This window comes from Camelus bactrianus, chromosome X (assembly GCF_048773025.1).
Source record: "Camelus bactrianus isolate YW-2024 breed Bactrian camel chromosome X, ASM4877302v1, whole genome shotgun sequence".
In the NCBI taxonomy this organism is placed as follows: Eukaryota; Metazoa; Chordata; class Mammalia; order Artiodactyla; family Camelidae; genus Camelus; species Camelus bactrianus.
The window spans coordinates 100,033,605-100,054,269 of NC_133575.1; the positions used below are offsets into that span (position 1 = coordinate 100,033,605).

The 20,665-nt window shown below is 44.4% G+C and overlaps 1 protein-coding gene across 2 annotated transcripts; it reads left to right on the forward strand.

The window, feature by feature from the left end:
* Window positions 1-587: 587 nt before the first annotated feature.
* On the forward strand, window positions 588-18,959 carry UTP14A (UTP14A small subunit processome component). Of its 2 annotated transcripts, none has more exons than XR_006719538.2 (15): window positions 588-715; window positions 1,891-1,969; window positions 3,100-3,170; window positions 3,913-3,977; window positions 5,781-5,923; window positions 6,224-6,379; window positions 11,004-11,123; window positions 11,222-11,316; window positions 11,944-12,067; window positions 12,151-12,228; window positions 12,710-13,103; window positions 14,942-15,348; window positions 16,106-16,207; window positions 16,428-16,527; window positions 18,523-18,602. XR_006719538.2 is itself a non-coding variant. In XM_010968418.3 (15 exons), exons 1-15 carry the CDS (start codon window positions 690-692, stop codon window positions 18,793-18,795), a joined length of 2,325 nt encoding a protein of 774 aa, XP_010966720.1. In that variant the 5' UTR covers window positions 591-689; the 3' UTR covers window positions 18,796-18,959. The 2 variants fall into 2 exon arrangements, 1 of the variants encoding a protein (XP_010966720.1); XM_010968418.3 differs by having other exon boundaries at window positions 591-715; window positions 16,106-16,299; window positions 18,523-18,959.
* The last annotated feature ends 1,706 nt before the right edge of the window (window positions 18,960-20,665 follow it).

A 20,665-nucleotide genomic window follows, 5' to 3' on the forward strand; every position in this document is an offset into this window, starting at 1 on the left:
CTACGCCTGCGCGCCCGAGAGCTGAGGGGCGGGTGGGGAAATCAAAGCTCCGCCTGCTGACAGGATTTTTTTTTTTAATTTTTTATTGATTTATAATCATTTTACAATGTTGTGTCAAATTCCAGTGTAGAGCACAATTTTTCAGTCATACGTGAACATATATATATATTCATTGTCACATTTTTTTCTCTGTGAGCTACCATAAGATTTTGTATATATTTCCCTGTGCTATACAGTGGAATCTTGCTTATCTATTCTACAATTTTGAAATCCCAGTCTATCTCTTCCCACCCCCCACCCCCTTGGCAACCACAAGTCTGTATTTTATGTCTATGAGTCTATTTCTGTTCTGTATTTATGCTTTGTTTGTTTGTTTTTATTTTAGATTCCACATATGAGCGATCTCATATGGTATTTTTCTTTCTCTTTCTGGCTTACTTCACTTAGAATGACATTCTCCAGATGCATCCACGTTGCTGCAATGCTGACAAGTTTCTATCTCCAGTCTCCCCGTTTCCCGTAGGCCCCTCCCAAAGAGGCTCCAGTTTCTCGCACGCCTTGGGGCGGGCCGGAAGTGGCTCACCTCGTCGCGCATAATTGGCGGAAGCAGAAATTGCTTTCCGGCTGGCGCAGGAATTTCTTTCTTTCCGGCTTCCGCTCCTGGCCCATGTGAGAGACCGGCTGCTGAGATGAGCGCGATCCGGGCTTCAGAGAGGTGAGGGGTAGCAGAAAGGAGGGGGTAGGGTCTGGGACTTTTTGGGGGCCGGGTTCCCCAGCTTTTGAGAAGTGGAGACCGCCTTTTAACAGACAACTGTTCCTCTCCCGAGACCTCGCCATTCGTTACTGTTTCTATGCTCCATCCTTTAAAGTCCTTTTAATTTAATTTAATCCGCACCCCAGCTTTTTACCCTTATTCCTGCTGGTCCTGATGGGGCCTCTCCCTCTCCAGCTAAGTTAACGTGTTGCAGTTTCCTTGTCACGTGACTCCTTTTTCTGCCGCTGACGGGGAGCATTTCAACCCTCCGCGTAGGCAGTGCCTACGTTATAAACTCCTGTTGTCTTGGAAACCTTTGCTGATTGGAATCATCCACATTTTCTTTTCTGATCTTTCATGCCTTCCCTAGGAGAACTAAATGTACTCCGTTTTGTAATGGTTATGTTGCAAAGATTGATAAATCCTGTTAGGTAATGGTTCACTCTATAATTTGTTGGGTACCAATCTCCTTAGCTAAGCACCCACTTTGCCAATCAAGCTCCAGGGAAAATGGCTTACTCAGCTTCATTTGTCCAAGTCCCCGTTTCCGCATTCCCGTGAACAAGAGATCAAGATGTCACTTTTTTATAACTCACAGAGAAAAAAATGTGACACTGAGTGTGTATATTTCCATGAATGACTGAAAAATTGTGCTGAACACTGGAATTTGACACAACATAAAAAAAAAGATGTCACTTTTGAGTAAGCTACACCTTTACAAGTGTCTTCCATGTGGAGGATGCTTAGAAACATTAATGGTGAAATAGCTTTGCCTCGAGGGCCAGCAACAGCGTCGTCTGTCACCTTACCTAGGGTCTGACATTTTTACAGCCTCTGGGAGGTCAGTGGGAAATGCAGGGCCAATCAATCACTGAAAAGTGTTAAATCTTTTTCATTTTCATGCGGTTCTGTCTGGGTATTACTAACCACTGCTCACCTCTTCCAGGTGATGCCTGCCTTCTGCAGTCTAAATTTAATGTCTTGACAAATTTCCAGAGATGCTCATATTGCTTGGTTTGTACATCTTCCAGGGGATAGAACTATTCTGTGTTGAGAACTGAAGTTATGTTTTAGAGATCATTTCAATATAAGAAAAGTTGTTTAAAGGGCTAATATTTCTCTTTTATCTCCTTTAGTAGCCTTCTGGCTTCAAGCCAACAGGAAGAACTAGAGGATTTGCCAAAAGACTACCCCTTGAGCACCAGTGAAGATGAGGTGAGTGACAACTGCTAATTCACCTTCTGCAGTTTCCCTCCTGCCCCAAAATTAGGGTAAATGCCACATTCCTGGAAAGGAAAGGGGTGGTAACATTGTTTATTCTTGTTTAGGTGTCCCAAATAAATTACAGGTTTCCACCACTATCCAAAAGTAGAGCATTCCTATGAAACCTTTCATAAGCCAAAATGACATAAAAGGAAGATGCAGTTCCCTTAGGATACATCTTGCTAATGGATATACAAAATAAATTGAGGTAAAGCACAGATGCTCACAGACACAGTTCAAAGCTGTGACGGCTTAATGCTGAGATGTTAAGCATAGTTTCCGGGAAAGGAGCTTGGTGGTGCCACTCAGGGTGTGCGCTGTCTCTATAGGAGCTTGCTGCAAAACAAATGCCAGACGCTGTTTTCATTTTTTGCCCCTTTTTTTTTTTTTGGTAAAAAGCAAAAATCCTCTTCAGATTTCGTTCAGTTAGTAAAAACAGGTACTAATGTAGGTCTTTTGTGAAAGCAAAGTGACATAAAGCAAACTTTCAAAAGGCAGAGGATACCCATATTCAGTGTTTCACGTATATGATGTTGTATTAAGTGCTATGGGAATTTGATGACTATATATAAGATACAATGTCCTCAGGTCGCTTAATTGAGTATATAAACACATGGTACTCATTCTATGATTGGATGTCCATAGAGAGTTATTTGATTATCTGACTGAATTATATATATGCATAATTAAGCTGGGTCTCCAACAGCTGCTATAGGAATTCCAACTCTATTCTCTTGACAAAACTGTTTAAATTGTTTTTTTATGTCAAGGTTTCTGTGTCAGGTCACACTATATATTCTATACAGAAACATTCTCACAGCACTTTCCTTCTCAAAACAAGTTAGGACAGAGGCATGACATTAACTACTTGTTACTAAAGCTCTGTGTTCCTTATAATGAGGGGGTTTGGCTTTTTGAAGCAGTTCTTTCCGTTTGAGCTGGAATGCCTTGTCATCAGACCTCATCTGATTTCCCAGTTCTCCACTGACCAAAAGGATAAGAGATTTTACGTGAGCCTCAATTTCTGTACTGTCTTTTCCCTCCCTTCATCATTCTGATAGTTTTTCCTTTTCTGTTTCCAGGGGGACAGTGATGGAGAAAGAAAGCATCAAAAGCTTCTGGAAGCAATCAGTTCCCTTGATGGAAAGAATAGGTAACAGTCCCTTCAATTTTCAGTCAAATGCTCTTCCCCTGAGCTATACCTCCTCAATTTGGACAAATTATAACTAGCTGATTCCACGAGACTTATCTGCAACTAACATTTATTATCAAGTGCTTAAAATTATGAAGACACAATTGTCAGCATCGTTAATTAAGAACACATACTTTGGAGACCGTATAGTCAAATTTTTTTTATCCTCTCTGCACATCAGTTTCTTCAACTAGAAAATAAGATTAATAATACCTATTTCATAGAGTTATTGTGACATTTCAACAAGTTAATAAATACAAAGATCTTGAATGAGTACCCAGCATATAGTAAGCATTATAAAAATCATTAGCTATTATTGTGTTAGACCTTTGTACATTTGAATTTTTAATCCACACTTACAGTTTTGAGTGGGCATTAATTATCCCCATTAGAGAAGTTATTTGACATGTTCCAAAGTCACCCGACTAATAAGTGGCAGATCCAGGATTTAAATCCAGATATGTTTGAATCCAGGTTCAATACCTTTTTCACTATGCCTACGTTGTATTGCCCTGTGTTTTTAAGGAGCTGAGTCTACATTAAGAGATGGTTAGTCTACCATGTCCAGATTCAGAACAGATTTCCTGTTTACTTTGTGACAAAACCTGATAATAGAAGAGAAATGAAACCAAAGCGTTGTTGAAGTGTTTGTTCTCCACAAAATGTATCCATTCCTTCTGTATTCTGTTTTGCTTAATTTCAGGCGGAAATTGGCTGAGAGATCAGAGGCTAGTCTGAAGGTGTCAGAGTTCAATGTCAGTTCTAAAGGTAAGTTAATAAAGGAAGCTATCTACCTGGAACTTGTGGAGTTCCAAAAGCATTATGGTCCCTTCCCTCTCCCCACCCCAAACTGTTTTTGATGTGGTTAATGAATCATACCATAAATACTTACATATGAATGGGTAAAGAAGAGTAATCAGATGCTCTCACATTTCTTCCATTTCTAGAAAAAAGCCTAGAAGGCCAAAATCAAGGTTTCCCACTGAGCTTGACCGCTAGTTTTCCTTCATTACTCCTCTGAGGAGCCTTTTTAGAAACTTTTTCCCTCGATGCCTTTCTCCCTCCTCACCTCCCCTGCCACCAGGAGTAAGATTTTGTTAGATAAGGTTGAGCTTTGGAGGGACACAAAACTGTAATATGCTCTGTATTCATGGGTTCTGCATCTGTAATTCAATGCAAATTGAAAATACATATTTTTTAAATTCCAGAATGTTCCAAAAATCAAAAATTGAATTTGTTCCACATGCCGGCAACTATTTACATAGAATTTGCTTTGTATGCTTTGTATTAGGTATTATAAGTAATCTAGATATGATTTAAAGTATACAGGAGGATGTGTCTGGATTATATGCCATTTTTTTAAAGTTTGCTGTTTTAAATTCTTTTAATTGAAGTATAGATTTTATGCCATTTTATATAAGGGGCTTGAGCATCTTTGGATTTTGGTTTCCTTGGGGGTCCTAGAACCAGTCCCCCTGCACACCGATGCCAAGGGATGACTGTATCTAAGATGTTTTTTAGTCCTGCCTCACCCAGGTACCAATTTTTACCCCTGGGTGGGGGGATGCTATCAGCCCTATTGAGAATATATGATCTAGTAAACAGCAGAGTTGGGATTTTAACTTGATACCAAGTCTAGATGCCAGATCCTTTCCATAGTATTCACAAGTTAGGCAGCTTGAATGAGTTACGCGCTTCTAGTAAGCACTAATATAACCTCCCAGAGCCAGTAACGATGTATTCTATTCATCTAAGCTTATTCGTCTGGCAGATACTTACTGTGCCTCTACTGTGTATTAGTTTCAGGATCAGTTAGGTACTGGGGCTACAATAAAGAATAAGTCACGACCTCATGGGGCTTAGACCTCACATTCTAGTGCAGGGAGACAATAAGCAAACTAAAACAGGATGATGCAGTAAAGTGACTAGGTGCTTTAGGTTGGCTGGTCATGAAAGGCCTTTGAAGAGGCAAAATTTAAGCTGAGATCTGAATGACAGGAAAAGTCAACTGTGCAAAGATAGGGGGCAGTGCTCCAGGCAAGGGGGCAGCCCTAGTGCAAAAGCTGTAAGAAAGATACCTGCTCAGCATGTTTGAAGAAGAGGAAGAAGGCCAGTGTGGCTGGAGCATCCTCCACCTTGGGGTGACATGAGGTTGGAGAGACAGACAGGGACCAGATCCCCTAGGGGTCAGGTTCCTTAGATAGGTGCAATCCCAAGTATAATCGGGTGACACTGGAGGGTTTTCACCAGGATCATGACATGCCATGATTTACATTTTCAAAATATCGCTCTGGCTGCTGTGTGAAGCATGAATTCCAGTGGGGCAGGGCTAGAGGCAGAGAGGCTAGGAGAAAAGCAAATGACTGTTCTAAATACTTTTCTCTCTTCCACCCTCTGACATGTTTGGGAAGGGAAGAAAGCCCTCTGGCTAGTGACTGAAGGAGGAGAATTATACCTGCTTCCCTGCACATTTGTATGTCTCCCAGCATTTTCTGATGAGGCTCTTCCCTGTGCGATATTGAGGTTTTGACTCCCTTCCCAGTCTGATCAGAAAGCTTGGCCTTTCCGCAGGATCAGGAGAAAAGCTAGTCCTTTCCGATTTGCTTGAGCCTGTGAAAACGGTATCCTCATTGGCCACTGTGAAAAAGCAACTGAATAGAGTCAAATCGAAGAAGACTGTGGAGTTACCCCTTCACAGAGAAGAGATTGAACGGGTGAGTCAAAGAAAATGTGGTCCATTAAAGGGAAGAAATTGAACTAACAGGGAAAATAGGATAAGAAGAGAAGGAGGGAAAGCCTGAAAAATGGGAGGAGGGCAAGTTGTGGTGGCTGCACCCTGGAAAAGATCAAAGCTATTCTCAGAGAAAGTGCAGTCCTGAGAAGAAAGCAAGAGCTAATCTCAAGCATGCTGCTTCTTTCTTGGATGAAGAAACGTTGCCTCCTAATTTCCTGCTGGTCCTTGGAGTTTAATGCTTCATTCCATGGCTCTCTCCTGTGTACTTTGCCTGTTTCAGATCCACAGACAAGTGGCATTCAATAAAACCTCACAAGTCCTCTCCAAATGGGATCCCATCGTTCTGAAGAACCGGCAAGCAGAGCAGCTGGTGTTTCCCCTGAATAAGCAGCAGTCAGCCTTCGCTCCCATTGAGCACGTGCTCAGTGGCTGGAAGGTGAGTGCAACCCGAGGAAAGCGCACCTTGGGAGGTGAGATCACGCAGCGTGGAAACTGCAGAGCACGCGGTGGGCCTCCCTGGACATGTTAAGCCAAAATGCCAGCTGCAGTCATTTTAGTTTAGCAGTCAGAAGGGGGGGCGGCAGGGGGAGCAGCGTTCATTGTCGGTCATGCAATAGCCCGTCACCGTAGCTCTGTAGTTGCCCGTCGTTGGCCTGTAGTGTCCACTGCTTGGTTATTTCCATGTTTGTGTGTTACCAGATCTGACTGCCAGGACAGAGGGAACATAATGATGTCTTCCATTTCACACCCTGTTTTTTTTTTTATGTTTTAAAGCCACATTCTGTTTTAAGTCCAAATAGTGTTTTTGGGTGGGGGCGGAATGGGAATGGGGTGGGTACTGGGGATTGAATCCAGGACCTCCTGCATGCTAAGCATGCACTGTACCACTGAGCTATATACCCTCCCCTGTAAAGCCACATTCTGATCTGGGAAAATCAGAAACTCGGCAGCATTAATGATGTCTTAGTAGGAGTATATGAGCAGCAGAACCAGTTTGCTTGAAAAGGAATACCAGGTTAGAATATAGCAAATTGTTGCTAATGGCTAAAATGGTAGCAAATAGCTCATGACTGAGCTGCAGAAAATAAAAAAGATATTTTAGAGCTGGGTTTCCCAAACACTGATCTCTGACAAGTTTTTCATCTGTCCAAGGTAGAAGGATAGTTGTGAATGTGGTGGTGTAAGGTCACCAGCTCTTTTTTTATGATGAGGTTATTCTTTCCACTTTAATGGTGTTGAAATAGCTATTCTTTCATGAAATGATGGTGGTAGTAAATGGTGGGGTTGAAGGTGGAATGGTAGTTATGAAAGTTAGGAATCCTACGTCAGTCCCTAAAGTCTCAATTTTTAGTCTCTGAACAACTTCAGAACAGCTAGGCCTTTCTTTTCCAGTACGTCATTGGTTATGGAGTCTATAATGGGATGTCCTGTCTTAAGTAGAAAAATAGTCCAAAACAGCAGTGCCTAAACTATGGACAGATACCCTCCTTGTGCTTCTCCCCTGCTTCATATAAATCTAAAAAAGGTGTCCCGTGTGTTAGGAAGCTGAGATAATTAAAGCTCATCAAAGTAAACATGGCTTGCCACCATAGCTAGAAATTGAGCGAGCCATTGCTTATTTTGGGGAGAAGTTCTGTTTCTGATATTGTTGAAGTCACTACCATTCTCCTTCTAGGATGCTTCCTTTTCCACATGAAAAACAGATCAGGTTTAAAGTGTGGCTGCAGGATGGAAGGGAGACTTTAGGAAAAAAATCTTAAGAGGTAATACAATTTGCAGGATTCAAAATTAAGTATAGAAGGTAAACAGTGAAAAGTCTAGTCCCACCCCATCCCCCATCTGCTCATTTTTACCCCTGTACTCACCCAGAAGTCACCACTTTTACGAGTTTTTCATTATTGTTAACTTAAGAGTTTTATTGATTTATTCATGTTTATCCATTTTTTTTTAATCAAAAAAGTAGTAGTAAACTGCTACACACTGTTCTGCACCTTGCTTTTTCCAAATGTTGGTGTGATCTTGGAGATGGCAGGAAAATGCCAAGTTGGTCATTAAAGATGAGATGGTGGGGGAGGAGGCTGCACTGAGAATGGCACAGCCGCTGCTCTCCAGGGACCCCCTGTGCAAGACAGAGTGGGGCCCAGGTGCTGCACCCAGACCTGCTGTTCATTCATTCTCAGGTTCATTTTTGAGAAGTTATACCAGTGAGGCAGAGAGAAATCAGGAAATACTTAGGTCAGGAGGTGGTTTCTGATGAGGAACATTTTAGAGGGCAAAGCCCAAGGTCTAGCAATATACTAGTATTCCTGGAGATTAAGAATCCAAAAAGTGTGTGCTTATAGTTTTGGTCCAGCATCCTAAAATTCTGTTTGACTCCAGCTGAGAAGAATTACCTGGGATAATGTGTGAGAAAGCATTTATAAACTGCAAAGTGCTAGAAATGATGTAAGGTAACTTCCCACCCCCACTCTCCTTCCCTCCACTAGCAGCTGACACTAGCATCTCCCACAGTTCGCCTCAAAACCATAGTTTCTCAATATGCCCTGGGCTGGTGGGGGGGGGGCAGTGTTCCATTGCTAGAAACTGCCGCACACCCCTGCTAGAGACTGGCGGTTCACAATGTACACCAGCCTTTTAGAGGCTATGAAAAGATTGTAAAGAAACCTCTTTGACTTACCCTAAGCCAGGGAGTACAAACTGATTTTATTAAAAATTGAATGCATTGAATTTTAAACTTTTAAAAAGTGGAGTACATCTTGTCAGCTGATGAGGAACATGCTTTGGGAAGAGCTGGCCTCCGTTCTCTCGCCTTCTTCTCCTACTACCTTCCTGAAGCCTCTCTCAAGAGGTGTTTTGAGGGGCCTGCCAGTCCCCAGATCCCAAGCCCTCTGTGCCTTCAGCCAGTTTGAGGCTATTAACACATCACATTGTTAAAAACTCCCTTGACTTCTGTGACATACTCCTGTTGGTTTTGTTTGTTTTGTTATGTGACTTTTCTTAGTCCTTTTTCTTCTTGTTCTGTAAATAGGGTACAGATCGCTCTCAGCTCCTTCAGAGTTCCAGGCCCATATTCCATATGACTAGCAGGCCTCGCCAGGGTCTCCCCTATGCACCTAAGCTTGACACACGGCAAAGTAAGCCTGGCATTTTCCTTCCCCAAACCCCAAAACCCTGTACTGCCACCTTCGTGCTGTAACTGAGTCACCGGCATAACTCCCTACCCCAGTTACTTAGGTTGGAAGCTTCGGTCATCTAGGTCCTTCTTCGCCCCTCAACTACCAGCCCTCCCCAGCCCACACAGGGGGCTAGTCCTGTTATTTAGTCTCCATAGCAGCTCGCAGGTCCGTGGTTCCTCTCCTCATTTTCAGTTTCACCTTGCATTTGATGCTTTCCATAGAATCCCTGACACAATCACCAGGATTTTCTCAGGGTGAGGGTAGAGCTTAGTGGTAGAGCGTGTGCTTAGCATTCATGAGGTCATGGGTTCAATCCCCAGTGCCTCTGTTAAAATAAATAAATAAATAATCACCCCCCCCCCCGAAAAAAAAAGCCCACAATCACCAGGATTTTCTTTCCAAAACACAAAATTGATTATCACTGCTTAAAATCCATTAAAAGGCTCTCCACTTATAGAATAGGACAGAAGCACCTAGCACTTTAGCTACACTGGACAATATGTTGTTCCCTGATGTACCTTTTCTCTCCCTAGATCTGCGTTTGTTCTTATACTCATCTCTCCATTTGGCTTTTTTCCCCTCCTTAAAGAATTATGCTTATGCCTCAAAGCCTAATTCAAAAAGTCTTCCTTCCCCAAGCCTAACCCACCTCCTAATCAAAGTTAATTGTCCTTCCTCTGTGATTACTCCCATGGACTAACATTTAACCTATTATGTTGTTAGTGGTGCCCAGGTCTCTTTCCTCTGAAAGGCTATGAGCTCTATGAGGACAGGAACTATCTTAATTAATTGTGTATTCCTAGCACCCCGCACAAGTGCCTGGAATGTAGCTGCAATCAATAAATGTTTGTAAATTGAATTGAATTGGAGGGAGATTACAACATTGTAATATAAATCACTTTGTAGCCTGTGATTGATCACTACTGCAAATACTAAAAATGGAAGAACATGCACCTTCTCTATTCAGTAGAATAGGTTTATGGTTAAATCAATAGCACCGTGTAACATGTGATGATGTGTGTTTATGCATTTGTCCAGATATTTGTAAGTTTAATACTGACCATGATGTATATGACTATTGAAGAGAACCACATAAAATATGTGCATGAGGTTGGAAACTGGCTCTATTGCCCAGGGCTATCTCTGTGCCTTGCCAGAGTGGACCATGACATGATCAGCTTGATTATTTTAGCCATCCTTACAATATCAGTCAAGCAGCAAATGGGGTCTTTTGTTGACATGTGAAGTCGCTGGCTCACAGTCCATTCATTTCATCCACATAGACACCACCTAGCATGCAAAGTTGACTGGAAACTGAGAAGTTGGAGCCAAAGTTAGAAACCGACTAGAGTTAAATTTCAACTGTAAGGAAGCAGGCTCATCTGAAGACCTGACTTCCCCTTTCCTCTAGAAATAGTCTTAAAAGGAGGCTTATATGAATCTGAGATTCCTAACTGTATGTTAAGAATTATGTGCTTCAAATATACGACTATTTTGTTTTGCAACTATCAAGACTGATAATTTAATACTGTTGTTCCTCTGTCCTGCCAGCATTTACGTTAAGGGCATCCTGCTTTGATTCTTAAGAGAATGGTATTGTTTTATATATATTGGTAATCTGAATACAGAGTGATCCCCTCGGTAATATTAGAGAGTAGCCTCAGAGTCCTCTTGCTAAAGTTGTCTCAGATCAGAATAGAATTTTAGATTTTATGTACACAGCTGAACAGGGAGCCCGGAACCCCATTCTCTTGCTGTAACAGCCAATCCTATCTAGTTTGTGATTCTAATTATAGTGTCATAGAGTAGATGGCCGTAAGATTGCAAGGAGGGAGACTGTAGGACCAAGACTTAAAGCTTAGTATGTTCTGTTACCTCCTTAAGGCAAGAACGCCCCTGGAGCAGGAGATTTTTAACCTCCTCCATAAGAACAGGCAGCCAGTGACAGACCCTTTATTGACTCCCGTGGAAAAGGCTTCTCTCAAAGCCATGAGCCTGGAAGAGGTAAGTGTGATGGGCCCTTTGATACATCCTGGCATGCTCTGTTTCTCCCAGCATTTGCCCTCAAGCCCCGGGGTCACTGTAAATGTCATTCGTTGTAGGCAAAGATGCGCCGAGCAGAGCTTCAGAGGGCCCGGGCCCTACAGTCCTACTATGAGGCCAGGGCTCGAAGAGAGAAGAAAATCAAAAGCAAAAAGTAAGGAGGCCCCTGTGAGCCAACTTTGGGTTCCATGGAAGAAAGTAACATAGCTAATCATAAGTCCTTAGGAGAGAACCTTTCCCATGGCGGCTGGGGGCATGTAGGAGAGGCCCCAAATAGAGTGACAAGCCTTTTTTTTTTTTCTCAAACCAACCTCATAGGGTTTTACCCACTTCAGTACTGCCCACTCCTCTGGCTTTGGCTTTGTCTTGGTTTTGCTAAAAAGAGGACTGTTCAGTTACTTCCTCTCCCTTCCAGGGCATCACGGAATAGTTCTGCCAGTTGAGCTCTGAGCTCTGCAGCCTTGGAGGCCTGCAGAGCTTCCTTCCTGCCTTTTTGCCTCTTTGGAACCTGTGCTGCTCTTCCTGGCCCTCTAGAAACAGAGGGGATTCTGCTCTGCAGAGGTCTGCCCCTGGGGGCTGCGGGGACTGAGAGTCTTGCCAGTCCTTGCAGGTCTTAAACTGGCTACTTCTGGTCAGCCAGCTCAGTAACACCTGTTCAGCCCCTGTGCAGGGAAACATCTTGTATAGTGGGAGTGTGTGTGTGTGTGTGTGTGTGTGTGTGTGTGTGTGTGTGATCAGTGTTTCAGTAAATCTCTTCCCTCATCCCTCTCTTACCCTATAGGTATCACAAAGTTCTGAAGAAAGGAAAGGCCAAGCAAGCCCTAAAAGACTTCGAGAAGCTGCGGAAGGTCAATCCTGCTGCAGCATTGGAGGAGCTTGAAAAGCTCGAAAAGGCCAGGATGATGGTGAGGCTGCCTCTGGCCCCCAGCCCTTGAGACTGGCTTTTCCTGGAAAGCGATGAGGATCTCACTCTGCCCTTTCTTTCCAGGAGCGAATGAGCCTGAAGCACCAGAACAGTGGGAAATGGGCAAAGTCAAAAGCAATTATGGCCAAATATGACCTGGAGGTAAGAGACCATCAGGGTGAGAGAAGAGATGGAATTGGAGGAAAGAAAGGAAAATCAGTCCATAAGGATGCTAGCGGAAGCAGAGTTGGGAAAGAACCGTGAGGATTAATGGAAAACCAGGAATCTAAAAAGGCATCAGAAAATCTCTAAGGCAGAGAGGAAGATGATCAGGAACAAAGTGGAAAAAGAGATGGAAGGGAAACAGCATTGAAGGCAAGTCCAGTTAAAGGGAAGAGGAATTGGTCTTTTTGTGTTTTTTTTCTAAATTTTATTTCACATGTTGATTCCTTGAGGACAAAGAATTTGTCTTCCGTTTTATTCCATAGCTATTAACACAGTGGTGTATGTGCAGTTTAAACAGTAGGCACCAGTAAGAAATACTTAAGTCAAATTGAGAGGAGGCAGCTCTAAGAAACGGACTGGGAACGGCGTCTCCGCAGTCACTAATGGCAGGGCACTCATAACTGTGATTTTCCTCCAGGCTCGCCAAGCTATGCAGGAACAATTGGCCAGGAACAAAGAACTGACACAGAAGATCCAGTTGGCCTCCGAGAGTGAGGAAGAGGAGGGAGGCACAGAGGAAGACTGTGACCCCCTTGTCTCTGACGTGGTGAATGAGGTGCAGGTGAAGGCAAACAGACCAAACCCCTGGATGTTCAGGAATCACTCCAGTGATACCAAAGAGGCTGAAACCCAGGAGGACCCTGAAGAACTTGCAGGGTCTATGGCCCACGAGGCTTCTGAAAGTGAGGAAGAAGAAGGACCAGTGGCAGAAGAAGAAATTCTCTTGAAGGAATTTGAGGAAAGGCGATCACTTAGACAAAAGTCTGGGCTCAACCAGATTGCTGAGCCGGTGGGCAGACCAGAAACAAAAGGTGAGCAGTGCTGGACCAGGGGAACTGCCTAGTGCTGTTGCTCGTGGTGGAGTGAGAGGAAAACTGGGTTCCTGAAGAGAAAATAGATTCATGATGACCCTTTCTCTTCAAAGGCACTTAGTAAGCGGGCATCTGCATGGCTTTCCAGTGTCTGTTCAGTCTTCAGAAAGACAGAACTGCACCATCCTTGAAGGATTGGCTAGAGTTAATGTCACTGATACCCACAAGCCAGAGAGGAGTGCGTGTGATGGGCTGGCAGATCCGAAAATTGTTCACACCCACACACACAGAAGTGTATTTTGAGACATTATGAAAGATCTTCAAATCATTGCTGCAGTTTTCTGTTTTGTTAGGGAGGTAGGAGTGGCATTTGTAGCACTTCGTAATGCTGGTTGAGATGTGTCAGTGTGGGTGTGGCTTTCTTGATAGGAATGAATGACTCTGCAAGGTACAGGGTAAATTAGAATTGCTACCCCATGCTCAGATTCGATTTACATATTATATACATGTACAACCTTAGCACCCTCAAGGCAGGTCAGAAGGTTCCAGTTCTGGGGACAAAACAGGGCATTATAAAGCCTGCTTAGGAAGCTAATTACATTGAGAAGTCACCTGAATCTGGATAGATTCTTGGGTCTGATTATATTTCCCATGGAAATAATACATTTAGATGACAGCAAGAATCTGTTTCTCCATGCCAAAAAAATTATTTTTAATAGCTGCCATTTAGAATGTATTGTAGGACCTTTACTTTAGGTTTTTAGCTAGAGACTTCTGGGATTAATAATTATAAGCAGTCACTTCCAAGAGGAATTGGAAACCAGCACCGCAGGCCAAGGCGGTGGGCAGCTCCTACATGACCACGGGACACCAGCTGCTTCCTCCCAAGCCCCCTCAAAAGCTGGCCATCTAGCAAAATGCATAGAACAGTTGGTTGTGGAATGAAAGGTGGATTTGGATTTCCTTGGATGATAAATAAATAGAATGATCCCAAACCTTTGGGGAGATAGTGTTCTAAAATGGTGGGAAGGCTTGGACCCCAAACAAAATGAGCAAGGAAACTTGATCCCTGAAAATAAATATACGTGTCCTCAGGCCAGACCTAAGTAGCTTCTCCCAATGGCTTCAAGCCAGAGCTAGAGAGCAGGATGAACGTGGGAATGGAGGCAACTTGAGTCAACGCAGAGGACAGTTTAGAAGCGTGTCACGGCCGTGTTTCCCTCTGGGCTCTCAGAGACTAGTGGTATTTGCTCAGATGGTGCTGGTGGCTGGAAAGTGCGAGCTACGTGACTCGGCAACAGCAGATCATGAAACGCTGCTTTCAGAGAAAACAATGCTGGCTAAGGTTTTTATAAATAGACAATTACAATGTAAATTACAAATAGTAAATCACAATTTTGAGAAATTACAAATAATAAGTTACAGTGTAGTTGCATTCCAAGGCCAGTTGCTAAAAACAGCTTTTTTAATAGAAATTTGGAACTTGGGGTGATCTTCCCAAGCAGGGTTTACTCTATGGGGAAATTCATCCACAGCTCCCATTACAGTGAGTCATTGGCAAAACTGGGAATAGGACCCAGGATATCTGCTTCCCCAGCATGCCGCTTGTATGCTTCCCCAGCATGCCGCTTGTAACTCCTAAACTCCATTGTCCATGACTTGACAGGTAATGATTAGTGAACTCTGCGGGAGATCCAGCAAATGGAGTCTTCTCTTACCCATTTGCCCTGGTTGGAATGACTTCCACGGTGCCCAGCACCCAGCAAGAGCTCAATAAACTCTCATTGACAGGGCAACTCCCACCCTCCTTTTCTGACAGCTTTCATTTCTTTCCCCAGATTCTAGTAGCCAGGCGATACTGTCTGAACTGAGGGTACTGTCTCAGAAACTCAAGAAGGAGAACCGTCAGTCCAGGAAGCAAGAAGTGAGTTCAGTGAAGACAGTTCTGGCAGTCCAGAGAGAGAAGCCTGCCCAGGAGGAAGAGGAGCCCCTGTTGCTGCAGAGGCTGGAGAGAGCGCAAACTCTGGATAAGCTGGAGGAGCTGAGCAAAGAAGGGTGTTTTCAAAATAAGGAGCTTCCCAGGGCAGCGGCAGAAGGGCAGTGCTTGGAGAGGAACCCAGATAATCATCTTGGTGCCCCCAAGGAGAAGAAAAAGAAGGAGCAAATGATTGATCTCCAGAACCTCCTAAACACAAAGTCTCCTTCCGTCAAGTCTCTGGCAGTTCCCACGACGATAGAGGAGTTGGTGAGCAGAGCCAGGGTTGTGGGCCAATGTGGGGGATCAGAGCTGGTGCAGAAAGTGTCTTTCCTACACAAGGAGTAGAATCAGTGAAGTTTTGTGCTGGGGGCACATTGCAGTAGTTGAGAGGTCCGCAATAGTATGGGGCCAGGCTGGTCCTAGTTGACAGTTTAATAGATGGAAATATGTGAGTGCCGCTGAGACTCGCACATCTGAAATCCTGAGCCACCAAATCTTCCTGCGGTGGCTCTAAAATGGCCCTCAGAGGAAAGAGGGAGTCACTCAAAGCTCTGACCAGATCCCAGGCAGAACATCTCAAAGGTGAGTCATTGAGCTGTTGCTAGTCTTTGGCCCTACTCAGTGGGATCTCAAATGGTCCAGGCTCCCCAATTAAGTCATTGAAACTGCTCAGGCGAGGAGCCCTGGTACCTGTCTTTTCAGGGCTATAAGCTGGAGGACTCCCACATTCTGGCTGGGCCCACTTGGAGCTCCTCCTCCTAACATGGGCCCTTTCCTTCCTCCATCCTGCAGCTTCCTTATTGAAAGTTTAAAATTGTGTCATTTGGTAATGAGCTAGGGATCTTTACCCTAGGGAGAAGACTGGAGCTTGATTGGCTACTGATCAGTTTATAGTGCAAGACCTTCATTGTTCCACACTTCCCCCTAGGGGGCGCTAAAATGTCATAACCCAATAGTCAAGCGGTCTTGCCACAAACCTCGGCTCAGGAGGCAAGCTGTATCTCTTGTTCTCGTTTCTTCCCAGGAAGATGAAGAAGAGAGAGCGCAAAGGCAGATGATAAAGGAAGCTTTTGCTGGGGATGATGTCATCAGAGACTTCTTGAAAGAAAAGAGAGAAGCTGTGGAGGCGAGTAAGCCAAAGGACGTGGACCTGACTCTGCCTGGCTGGGGCGAGTGGGGTGGTGTGGGCCTAAAGCCCAGTGCCAAGAAGAGACGCCGGTAAGAACAGGGAAGAAAGCCTGTCCAAAGGGCACCAGGTTCTCCCACTTCACCCTCACAAGTCCTCTCTGCCTTTTGACTAAGTCCTTAACGCTCTTAGTCAGATGTCCTGCTGTTCTGCTTTCCAGGTTTCTCATTAAAGCCCCTGAGGGTCCTCCAAGAAAAGACAAAAATTTGCCAAATGTGATTATCAATGAGAAGCGGAACATCCATGCAGCGGCTCATCAGGTGAGGGAAGGAGTGCTCTTTAGCTGCCACTTTGCTGCCCAGCTCTTTTGCTTGGGAGGAGCATTCTAGTGCTCTGCGATCCAGAGGGATGTGTGATCTTGACCACAGAATCAGATGTATTCTTGTTTTCACTGACTGGCTCTGAGATGAGTAATTCCAGATCGACTCTGCTCTTTTAATTACTGACCAGGAAGAAGGTTAAGACTTAAAGGATAATCTTTACAACTATGGTCAGGGCCCCAAATCTGCATTTTCAACTGGTACCCCCAGATGATTCTGATGCAAATGGGTCTCGCCAAACTAAGAATTGCCCGTCTACAGGCTTGGGTTTATGGTCAAGGTAATGTTCAGAGGGCATAGGTTTGAGCTGCATCTTAAGAAAAATGAAGACAAACTCGTACTTGTTCAGAACAGTGAGAGAATTTTAAATTGTGTCATCTGATAACGAGCTAGGGATATTTCCCCAAGAGAGAAGCAAATTTGAGCATGATCATGGTCTTCAGTATATTCAAGGCTGTTGTATGGCATGTAGTCACATGAAGTAGAAGTCAGAGGAAAGGCAGGGTTCAATTCAAGGAAAAACTTTCTGCTGGTCCAGAGAGGAAAAGGGTTGCCCCAGGGGTGGGTGTGAGCATGTTAGAGGGGATTCTGGAATGAGCTTGGACTCGGTGACCTTTATGCTCCCTTAAGTTCTGAAGCTCTGTGACCCTGAGATCTGTCCCCAGCTGGTTAATATTAAAATGAGTTGTATTTTTTCTTCTGAAAAAAAGTGGAGAGGGGCTATTTGATAAAGAAGAGAGGAGAAATTTCAGTAATACTGTGTTGATCTTATTTTGTGAACCAGTTGCTGCAGAAATTGAATTCTAATCTCAATTGAGGATATATAACCAGAAAATAGGCAATGAACAGGCAGTTATGGGATAAAGAGAGCAAAGGGGTGCTGCTTCACCAGGCCGGGATTCTAGGTGAAGGGCAGAGTGTGACCTCAATAAAGATCACCCTTCCCTTCCCGGAGTCTTATGTGTTTGTTTTTTTTAATACAGTCACAGAAAACTGATAAATAGCTTTCCAAGAATCTCCCTTGATTCTCCTCATCTTTTTAATAAGTTATACACCACAGGTCCCAGCATGCAATAGAATAAAGTACTTTGAGCTAAAGAGGGGGGAAAAAACCTCCCAAGACCGAATATTTTGTCCAGATGTTTCTTTCTTTTCTCTTGCCCTGGGTGAAATGCACAGATCTAGCTATCAAGCCCACTAAGATGCTCCCTTAACCTAAAGAATCTGTCCTTCACCCCCACCGGGACTGCCTGGCCTTCCTCGGCTTCTCTTGAGTGTTTCATTGAATATCTCCAAGGACTGCTTGTAGCTTCCCCAATTTGCTGCTTACACCTTTCTCCTCTTTGACCACGGGGAAACATCTAAATATGATTTAAGTGTCTGAAGGTAGCGCTGTGGTGGGGTGGAGGAACATACGGGGCAGGGAAATGAGACTTGAGAAGAGGATGAAGCTAAGCTTAACAGCCTGGTAGAATTCAGTATTCGCGAGTAAATCTTTGGGTTCCTTAAAACAGCCTATGAATCAGGGGGAGGAAAGGAATGGATTAAGAGCATGAAGAGGGTAGGGAAGTCATAAAAGCCACAGTACACAAGTACTCAGATGTGTCTTGTCGTCACAGTGTTGTATAGGAAGATCCACTTGGGGACAGCAACCCCGGAGCTAGTGTCATGTTCTGACAGCTGTGGGTCCCTTGTTAGGATGGTTTCTAAACAATCTTTAGATTGTTGGGTAAGCCTGGGGGAAGGGAGGTCCTAATCCAAAGTAGGCCCCTGTACTCCTAAATGCCAAGCAGATTGGCACTCCTAAGGTTGGATGGGGGCTTGAGGGTACCTTGGCCTTTCAGTAGCCTCACTCACTGCAGTCACCACGCAGAACTGTGGCCTGTGCACTACAACTGCCTGGCTCATGCCAAGTCACTCTGCCTTCCTTTCCAGGTGCAGGCGCTTCCATATCCATTCACACACCATCAGCAATTTGAAAGGACCATCCAGACCCCTATAGGATCTACGTGGAACACCCAGAGGGCCTTCCAAAAGCTGACTACGCCTAAGATTGTCACTAAGCCAGGCCATATCATTAAGCCTATAAAAGCAGAGGATGTGGGCTACCGGGCTTCCTCAAGGTCGGACCTTTCTGTTGTACAGAGGAATCCAAAACGACTCTCCATACGTCACAAAAAACAGCTGAAGAAAAACTCTATAGATTGAGTTGCTGGAGTAGTGACACCTTGGTGCCTGGAACCAGGAGCCCCAACTGCTCCTCCATTGGCCTGGTTTTACTCCAAGCTGTAGGATCAGTTCCAAAACTGGCTTAGCACACGTGGGTGTAGTTAAGCCACATTTTAGAAATAAAGGCATTTTTATCTATTTTACTGGATTGTATTCTGTGTTGTTTCCCATTTCCTTCAAGTCAGAAGAAACACCTTTGGATGCTGCCCATTGCATTTCTCCAGTCACACTTGTCGGGGGACCTTATTTTCTTATGTAGTCCTAAATTAGAGTGGAGGGAAGTTACCTAGCCTACAATCTTAAAATCCATCACCTCTGATATAACCATAAATACCAGTTTCAAGAGTCAGGGGTAATAACTAAATGTTGTATAGTCTTAACCTCTGAACCTAGCAACAGTCTGCATGAACCATGCAATTGGATTCTGCTCTGGGCGGGTCCTAGGATGGTGCAGAAGCTGGGTTCAGCTTTAAGTCTAGCCACTATGATTTTCTTTTCCTGTGTGAGCCTCTAGGCTTACCCAGGTTGCTGTCTAGAGTAGTTAGCACTTCCCATTCTTAAGACAGGTTTTAACCTTACTTCACCGATGAGGTAGATGAGGTTTCAGAAGTAAAGCTCTCTTCCCTTTACTTCCTAATGCAGGCCAACTCCTCACCATTGTTTAAAGTATAGTTTATTCAAACATTACTTTGCTATATGGCAGTTCACGTGGGCTTCTCAGCTCTGAGGAACAGCCTTTCTTTGGATGACAATATGTATGGAAAGGGTCCCTGAAGACAAGGTTCCTAACAAGGAACTGGAGAAACCTCTTCATTGATTCCAAAAGGACATAACCACTACTGTGCTTCACCTCCTGCCTTGGAGGTCAATTCCCCCAGTCCTTTTAGACCAAGAGGGGGTTAATTTTTGTGTTACAGAACCCTCTGAGGGTCTGGTGAAATTATGAACCCTCCCCAGAAGAATGCAGAAACACCTACACCATTTTACATACAGTTTCAGGAGCTTTGCAGGCATTTGTGCCATAAGCTCTGTCACTCCACGAATTTGCTTTTGCAATTCTCCCCATCCATATGGCCCTCTTTTATGAGCCCACTACTCTCCCAATCAGTTCTCAAATGTTTAGACCTCAAAGTTAACTAGTCCCAATCCCTTTACCTTATAGGCGTAAGATTTCAGAGTGATGTATCCAGTGTTCCAATGTATTCAATGAGTGACTGAGTAGGCACTGGAACCCTAGATTAACTCCGAAGCCAAAAGCCACGCCATAACTGTCTATGAAATTCCCAGTGGTAGCTGTGGGCCCCTACTACCATTGCTCATCCTCTCAAGAACCAGTCCCGTGCTGGGATGGGAACTGAGTATATTGACAGACTTCAGAGCTCAAGGTGTATTTTTAAGTTACACATCGGCTTGAGATTTTATCCGCGATCCACTTGCAGGTTGACACTAAGTCCGTAGCCAGTGAAGGGGAATGGGAGACCCCTGCCTACTTCTGCCTCCCTTAAGAGACCTTAACCTCTTTCACTCCTCTGAGCACAAAGCTGCCACCTCCGTCCCACCCCCCCCAAATCGGAGCGCCCAATCAAGTGCCCCCAGTAAACGGCCAATCCCCGTCTACTTTCCCGGGACCCTCCTCAGCTCCTTGTGCTCCCCGCGGCCCAGGAGTGATGCAAGCGACCCCATCCTTCAAAGAGGAGGGTAGGCGCTGGAACGTGCTATAAACGACGCCCACTCCCAGCCTTCCAAGCCCCCAAACGGATTCGATTGTTGTTTCGTGGGGCTTTTTTTTTTCTTTTCTTCCTCCGAACCTCCGAAGTGTTCTCCCTTCCCATTGGCCGGAGCTGCCCCT

Excerpts from the sequence above, each read along its gene's own strand:
- UTP14A (XM_010968418.3), top strand. The coding sequence starts at position 690 with ATGAGCGCGATCCGGGCTTCAGAGAG. Across the intron at positions 5,924-6,223 it reads ACAGAGAAGAGATTGAACGG|ATCCACAGACAAGTGGCATT; the intron begins GTGAGTCAAAGA and ends TGCCTGTTTCAG. Across the intron at positions 12,068-12,150 it reads TCGAAAAGGCCAGGATGATG|GAGCGAATGAGCCTGAAGCA; the intron begins GTGAGGCTGCCT and ends CTTTCTTTCCAG.